At 39.7% G+C, this 8704-nt stretch overlaps 1 protein-coding gene across 1 annotated transcript; it reads right to left on the bottom strand.

Moving 5' to 3' along the window:
* Positions 1–4775: 4775 nt before the first annotated feature.
* On the bottom strand, positions 4776–8101 carry LOC122550331 (interferon upsilon-like). Its single transcript, XM_043691057.2, has 5 exons — positions 7859–8101; positions 7519–7590; positions 6969–7115; positions 6791–6874; positions 4776–5071 (listed from the first exon to the last, which is right to left on the bottom strand). Exons 1-5 carry the CDS (start codon positions 7994–7996, stop codon positions 4985–4987), a joined length of 528 nt encoding a protein of 175 aa, XP_043546992.2. The 5' UTR covers positions 7997–8101; the 3' UTR covers positions 4776–4984.
* Between the last annotated feature and the right edge of the window lie 603 nt (positions 8102–8704).

Consider the following 8704-nt stretch of genomic DNA (forward strand, 5'->3'; position numbering starts at 1 on the left):
ATGATGTGTCTCCTTCTGAATGTAACACTTCTGTGATTCTTTGATTCTCTGACCACCATCTACAGGTGAAAGCCTGCAACGACAAGTTTGTAATTCTTAAAAAGGCAGCAAATATAATAATAATAATTAAAACAAACAAACAAACAAACAAACAAACAACAACACCTAAAAAAACACACAGGCATTCCATTGCAATACAAAATGCCTGGGTCTGCAGCATGCGGTAAGGGAAAAAAACATCCATGAGTTCATCCTCACCAATTAGCCTGCAACAAATGCATCAGTCCATGACTGTGGATGTGACTCATAGAACAGAGGAGGAGATGCCAGTGAATATGGTTTTAATATCTCTGAAACTGTCAGTGACACAAGATGGGTGAGAGGATGAGCAGTGAGGAGGTTACAGTGTAGCTTCAGTGTTAATTATGCAAGTTGAATGAGTGGGCCAAATGCATGGCACATGCAGTATAATAAGATTAGATTCGATTCCCTACAGTTTGGAAACAGGCCCTTCAGCCCAACAAGCCCACACCGACCCTCTGAAGAGTAACCCACCCAGACCATTTCCCTCTGATTAATGCACCTAAACACTATGGGCAATTTAGCATGGCCAATTCACTGGACCTGCACATCTTTGGACTGGTGTATAAATGTGAGGTTATCCACTTTGGAAGCATAAACTGGAAGGCAGAATATTATCAGAATGGCTATATACTGAGAGAGGGGAATGTGCAGCAAGACATAGATGCTCTCATACACCAATCACTCAAGATAAGTATGTACACGCAACAGGCATTTAAGAAGGCAAATGGTATATTGGCCTTCAAAGTGAGAGGATTCAGAAACAGGAGCAATGTTCAGTTGCAAGTATATACAGGACTGGTGAAACTGCACCTGAAATATTGTATGCAGTTTGATCTTCTTATCTGAGGTTCTGAAGCACCCATCTTGTGCTTTCTATAACTAGAGTGCAGCAAAGGTTTACCAGACTGATTACTGGGATGGCAGGACTGATGTATGAAAAGAGATCGAATCAATTAGCATGATATTTCTTAGAGTTCAGAAGAATGAATGGGGAATCTCACAGAAACCTATAAAATACCAAGAGATCTGGGCAGGTAGATGCAGAAAGGATATTCCCAATGATGGGCAAGTCCAGAAACAGGGTCACAGTCAGAACATGGGGTGGACCATTTAGGACTGAACTGAGGATTAATTTTTTCAGTCAGAGAGTGGTGAGCCTGTGCAATTTGCTACCATGGAAAACAGTCATGGCCAAAGCATTGTACAATTTCAAGGAGGAGTTGGATACAGCACATAATGGATTAAAGGATATGGAGGAAAGTGCGAACAGATTATTAAGTTGAATGATCAGCCATGATTAAAAGGAGTGGTGGAACAGGCTTGCAGGGCCAAATGGCCTCTTCATGCTCCTATTTTCTATGCTTATTCATTTCTATGAGTCAGAGTTGGCACAAGGAAAGATAGTTCTGTTGGTTAAAGGTCAGTCATCTCAACTCCAGGACTTATCTGCATGAGTTCCTCAAGATAATGTCCTTAGCCAAATCAACTTCAGCAGCATTATAAATGACTTTCCTTTCACCATAAAGGTCAGAAGTGGTGATGTACAATCATCAGCAAACAATGTTCAGCACCATTCATGACTACTCAGATACTGAAACAGTCCTTGCCCACCTGCAGCAAGGGTGGTCTGACAAGTGGGAAATAACATTCTTGTTACAAAGATGCCAAGCAATGACCGTTTCAACAAGACAGAGTCTAGCATCTCTACCTTGACATTCAAAAGCATCACCATCAGTGAATACACTATTATCACCATCCTGGGCATTAGCATTAGCATTGACCAGAAACTGAATTAGACTCATCATATAAATACTGTGGCTACAAGAGCAGGTCACAAGCTATGAAGCTTGCAGCAAGTAACTCACCTGACTTTCCAAAACTTGTCCACCACCTACAAGGTACAAGTCAGTATTATGATGAAATACTCCTCATTGGCTTGGATTACTGCAGCTTAATACTCAAGAAGCTTGATATAGTCCAACTAAAGCAGTCTGCTTGGTTGGAACCAACTCCACAAACAAGCACTTTTTCCACCACTGATGCTCAGTGTCAGCAGCGTACCCTACCTTCAAGATGTAATGCAGAAATTCACCAAAACTCCTTCAAAAATACATTCCAAGTGCATGAATACCTCCATTTAGAAGGTCAATTGCAGCAGATAGAGGGAGACACCATCACCTGCAACTTCCCTTCCAGGACACTCACCATCTGACTTGGAACTAAATCAGCATTCCTTCAGTGTCCCTGAGGTAAACTCCCTGGCAATGTAACGGGTCTACCTACAACAAATGGACTGCTGTGGCTAAAGCAGACAGCTCACAACCTTCTCAAGGACACAAGATAGAGGTGATAAATGCTGTCACAGCTAGCAACATCCACATCCTGCACATGAATAAAAGCAAAATTATTCACTTAAATTGTAACCAATGTAGATATTAGTACTTTCATGTAACTTAGCTTGACAAAGAAAAATACCCCATGGAACTGCAAACAGATTAAAGACAATACCCTGATGTTTTACAGTTACAGTTCCAAGTTCCGGGTACTCTCTTTTGCTTGTTTCTGGTTAATACCCAGACTTCCCAGGTTGAATAAGGCATGTTGGTCTCCTCCCAGCTTGTTAGCCCTTACCAAGAAATCATAACCACAACTGCGCCACTGTATTAGTGTTATTTTTATTTGTTTTAGCAGTGAAGAATCTTTTGACATAATGTAACTTACATTAAAAGTTAATTTTGTAACAATATGTTTACATTTTGTAACTGTATAATCCTTTACACTTTCGCACTCAAGACTATGTAGTAAAGAATATTTCACTATTTCACTCTTTTTAAATACCCTGCATAATAATCTGTTTAGATTAGTATAATGTGAATTCTATATCAATTTTATATAGTTTTGAGGTTATAAACAGCTTGTTATATTATCATTTATCAAAAAAAAGAGAAATTCTTTCCAGACATTTGAACACTATAAAGGAAAAATAGCATAATTTTACAAATGATTCTAGGAAAAGCAAATGGGCTGTGATAATAAGGTTTATGATTTCATGGCACTTACAACAGTTATGCAAGAATTGAGACATGAACATAAAGATATCAACTACTGGTTTCTGACTGCATACTTTTTCTCAAAGACAGAGAGAAAGAAGATTTCAACTATCTAAAAGTTATTTAGAGCCAGTAACCAGACCACAGTGAACAAAATGGGCTCATTGATAATTAAAACTGAAGGAACCAGTCAGAGGATAGTGTGAGGCAACAATGTCAGTCAGCCTTAAAAGTCAGTTAGAGATTGCTCATAAGTTTCTTATACCAATTAGCAATAAGCTTTAAACAAAAACAGAAATTGTTGGAAAAGCTCAACCAGTGTGGCAGTATCTGTGGAGAGAAATCAGAATTAACCTTTCAGGTCGGGTGGCCCTACTTCAGAACTGTTTTTTCTTTAGCAATAAACTTTGTCTAACCTAGGCCAATCAGAATGTAATGACATAATTGATCATGTTGTGGGTGTGGATTTGGTAAGAGTTAAGAAACAGCTGCTTTTGGTGCTCATAGCCTAATTATATTGAAGGTGAACCTTTCTGTGTTATCCCAGTGGAAGCAGGCAGCCCTCAAGGGTTGCTGCAAGTGGCTCCATACAGTTTGTGCAATGGATGTCCTATGGACAATAGTTTTTCTTTCCCTCCAGAGAACTAGATGGCTGTACTTGTGATGGTGATGAGATATGAGAGTGCAATTTATGAAGCAAAGTGGGATGCAATCTCAGCAGTAGGTTAGTTCACCTCAAACAAAGCCAAAAGGGCTAAGGTTTGGAGTCAGGGAAATTGACGGGCGGCACCAACTCAGTGATAAAACATTAAAAATTGTGTCAGTAATTGGGTGATTGAAATTTGAGGTGATTTGCCACTGATATGTCATTCTGTAGTTTGTGAAGTTTGATAGGAGTCTACATTATAAGTTCAGCTGTCCTGGTCCCACCACACCATAACTGATAGAATTTCTCAGCCTCTCCTGGTAGGTTTGTCTGGTAAGAAAACATTGCACCAAGATCTAAGAATTTTCCTTGTTAGCCATGGCACAAATGCTCCTCTATCCCCTAGTATCATATTCTCTAGATTATTCTAGAAGGGTATACAAAACATTTGCGAATTAAACAGCAACAAAAGAATTAAAATTACAGATTTAATTTCACTACAAAACTATTAGTTTATGCTTTGTAAATACAGTAATACCAATGTAATAAACATTGTTTTAATTCCTGTATTATTGGAGATCCATGGTCAATATCCTCAATACATAACTGAATGAAATTTATGAAAAATATAGTTTCCTGCAGCTATTGGCAATACAAGAGTAAGAAATATCACAACCCCCTCAATGAATTGATCATTAACCAAAGAGATATATCTGTGTTTTTCGTTGAAGACAAATGTCAAACATCAATAACTGGGGACCCTGTTATGGTGCAGAGTTAGACAACTCAGTCCTGAACTGGGAGACCTGGATTCAAGTCCCACCTGCTCCAGTGTAGTAATGCCACTGAACAGATTGATTTATTTTTTATAAAACCTATTTTTCTAATCAACAACTAGTGAGATGTATTGCAAGAGTTGGTCTATATTAGACATAACCAAGAAAAAGTCACATTTTCAAAAGAAACATATGCAAAAATGTCAGGTAAAAGTTTAAAAGACTTTATTTTTAGTACAATTCTGAAATAAATAATATAATTCAGATTAACATACAGAACATGCATTACAAAATCAGTTTAGTTGTTTAACTGCTTTATATTTTTTAAAAATCTAAGAATGTTGGGTTGGGAGGGAAAAGAACAAGAATATACATAAAATATAAGGCAGACGTTTCTCTCTTATATTGATAATATCAACTATTGCTTTTCATTTTCTTGCATGGTTTATTGCAGCCTCTTGAAGAATTGTTCTGATTACTGCATGGACAACCTCCCAGGCACAACCACTGTTTCCCTGTGGAGGAAAGATTTGTTTTAGTATGCAATTTTCATGGAGTTTTTATTAACTTTGAGTTGAATGATTCTGGCACATACTATTTAGTAGTTATTAACATTATCAACTATACATCATTAAAATTGAATAATAGATTGTAAACGAGTGATAAACCAAATTAAATGAGCAAAAAGCAAATCTGATAAATGCGAAATACTGCTGTTGCTGGAAATAGAAAGCAAATAGAGAAAATGCTGGAGAAACTTGGCAAGTGGCTACATCTGTGGAGAGAACCAGAGTTAATATTTTGAGTCTGTTATGAATCCTCTTCAGAACTGAGAAGCTCAGGAAAATAGTTTTTCTTTAAACTTTTGACAGAGGAGCAAGAGTCAAAATAGTGTGGATGGTGTAGAGCCCCAGTGCAAAAGACAAAGGGGTTGTTCTAGTCCAACAGGTTTAATTGGAAGCACTAGCTTTCAGAGAGCTGCTCCTTCATCAGGTGGTTGTGGAGTATAATATTGTAAGTCACAGAATTTATATTTCTGTGTCTTACAATCTTATACTCCACAACCACCTGATGAAGGAGCAGTACTCTGAAAGCTAGTGCTTCCAATTAAATCTGTTGGACTATAACCTGGTGTTGTGATTTTTAACTTCGTACATCTTAATCCAACACCAGCATCTCCAAATCACTGAGATAAATAATGTCTTGTTAAATCTCCTTTGCACATTCTCCACTGTAATGACAACCCTCCTATAATGTGGATTCCTAAACTATACACAATTTCGGATAGCCAACTATTTTTACATTTCCAGCATAACTTCCATTATTTTTAAGCTCCATGCTTTGACTAATAAAGTTGGCCTTCTTAATAATTTTAAACCTGATACATTAAGGGATCAGTGGACATGCACATGAAGGTCTCTCTGATCCTTGGTATTTCCCACAGTCCATCACATATTCCTTTGCCAACACTGATGATCACTGTTGTCGGATGTGAAACATGGCAGCTGATTTAAGCAAAATTTCACAAATAATGTGACAAGGATGAGATTTTTTTGTTTAAGGGATATATTTGAGGGTTAAACATTGGCTCGGATACTAATAGAGCACCACTGCTTTTCTTCAGAATACTGACAAATGATCTTTCACTGCTACCTGAGATATCAAATAGGGTCTAGATTCAACATCCCTTCTGCGACCCCTCAGTTCAGCAGTGCAGTGTTATTCTAAGTGAAATCCTCAATGCCTGCAATGGGATTGAGGCCCAAAATGTACCTACTGAAGAGTATATCAGGACTGATGCCTAAACAGGGGCAATGAAAATCTGGCTAGGTAACAAGGAGCATCTTTCTCTGATTTCTACAATCAACCATTATTTTGTTTTAAAAGTGATAACTGTACATGTGGGCGGTACGGTGGCACAGCAGTTAGCACTGCTGCACTCACAGTGCCAGAGATCCGGGTTCAATTCCTGCCTCAGGCAACTGTTTGTGTGGAGGTGGCACGTTCTCCCCATTCTGCGTGGGTTTGCTCCGGTTTCCTCCCATAGTCCAAAAATGTGCAGGTTAGTTGAATTGGCCATGCTAAATTGCCCGTAGTGTTAAGTAATGGGTTAAATGTAGTGGAATGAGTCTGGGTGGGTTGCGCTTCGACGGGACTGTGTGGACTTGTTGGGCCGAAGGCCCTGTTTCCTCACTGTAAGTAACGTAAATCTAAAGTAATCATATATGCATTACCTTCTGTCTTAAAAATATCTTTAGTTTCTGGAACTTTTCTCGTGCTGCTGATTGGTGATGATGAGTGTCTAGCGGTGAATTCATCTGCACAGAATGATAAAGAAAACTTGCTTATTTCTTGAAATTTTAAAACCTCCAATATTACTGTCTTTGAGATGCTGTAGCAGACTGTTCTTACGCAGGATTGCAGATGAGAGAGGATTTCCGATATTTTGTTGAGGAACATGAGCAGATTGCGACTGTCCAAAGGCACCTCGGGCACACTGAAGATGCTTTGAATCCTTGTTAGGATTTCAATGACCAGTGCCAGCTTGTTACTCTCCTCCTGTTACAAAATGCAAAGTGACACTCTTGAAAATGCAAGAAAAGGCAACAATTGCAAGTGTGAAAGAAAAGGATTGGGAGATATGATGCCTCACAGCACCAGGCACCTGGGCTCAATTCTACCCTTGCACTAATGTCTATTTCACATTCTCCCCGCATACTCTGGCTTCCTCCCACAGGCAAAGATGTACAGCTTAGGTGGATTGGCCATGCTAAATTGCCCATGTTGTAGAGGGACGTGCGGGCTAGGTGGATTAGCCATGGGAAATTGCAGGGCTACGGGGAATATGGTATGTGGTGGCATCTGGATAGGATGTTGTTCGGAGGGTCAGAGCAGACTAGATGGGCCAAACGGCCTCTTTCCACACTATAGGGATTCTATGAAATGGTTCATTCCGACTCACCGGTCTCGAAATTGTTGGAAAAATCAAATTCTCATCGTATTCGCTTCTGCATTCAGGTGAAAATACGGGATTCTATAATTCAAAAAGCAAGTGAAGATTTCAAACAAAGAATTATGTTAGTAATCAACCATTTTTCTTTTTAAAAAATGAAAAGCAAAAAAAACACAGAAGATAGTGAGAAAAAAGTTAATGTTACAACAGTCTCAAATCAGCCAAACTCCAGATTCAGACAATTCCTAGTTCTGTAATTCTTGTTTGACATAACACATCATTGATTTGACAATGAAACGGAAGGACAGGTCTGTAAGTCAAGGCTCGGTTGTATCTCGAAATCACTTACTAGATTCTCCAATCCCCGCAGCAGATCCTTCCAGAAGCCCCTCCTCATACAGAGCTGGTCTGGGTGCTGCCCACAGGCACTTTGTGAGCACAGGGACAACAGAGCAAGAGGCAGACCGACTCTGATCCAGGACATCATCTTAACGAGGCTGCAAAATCTAGTCAGTCAAGTAACGGGAGCCTGAGCACTGGAACTCAACCCAGAGGCAATAGCAGTTTGCTCGGGTGAATGATTCCTTGTGGAGTCTCCCTTACCTGGTACCGCTTGGTGCTCACCTTGAGCTCTATCACCCATCCTGACTGTCGCCTTTTTAAAGTTCCCTGCTCCCCCAGACACTCCTCAGGATTAAAATCGAAACTAACGTTTCTTTCCGAGTCCTTAAGATGCAGAAATATTGAGGGGTGAATGGCGCTGGCGTGGGTAGCAATAATGAAGTTACATTTTCCACCTTTTCATAATTACATTTACCACTTCTCTCGCCTGGGGGAACATTCCAGGCAGTGTATCGGTGCCAAAACCTGACTTCACAATTCGCACCTCGAATCTTCCTGAATGATCTTTTGCAATTTTCCCAAGTTTAAGCGGGGCTCGCTGCCAACAACGAGATTTAGAGCACACATTACAATGAACCTGCATGGTTAGAAACCAGGATTCCCCCAGTCACTATGATGTCCCAACAATGGAGTAGGGATTCAGCATTCAGCCCCTCGAGCCCAGGCTCGAATTTAATAGCATCAAGGCTGATCTGCTTGTGACTCCCTTTCCCCTGTCACCATTCTTCGGCTTCCTCGTCAGAAATAATCCTCCTCTCCCTTTGAAATATTTATAGACTCTGCTTTTACCATC

Source organism: Chiloscyllium plagiosum, unplaced genomic scaffold (genome assembly GCF_037043375.1).
Source record: "Chiloscyllium plagiosum isolate Xiang-an unplaced genomic scaffold, Cpla_swu_hap1 HiC_scaffold_5, whole genome shotgun sequence".
Lineage (NCBI taxonomy): Eukaryota > Metazoa > Chordata > Chondrichthyes > Orectolobiformes > Hemiscylliidae > Chiloscyllium > Chiloscyllium plagiosum.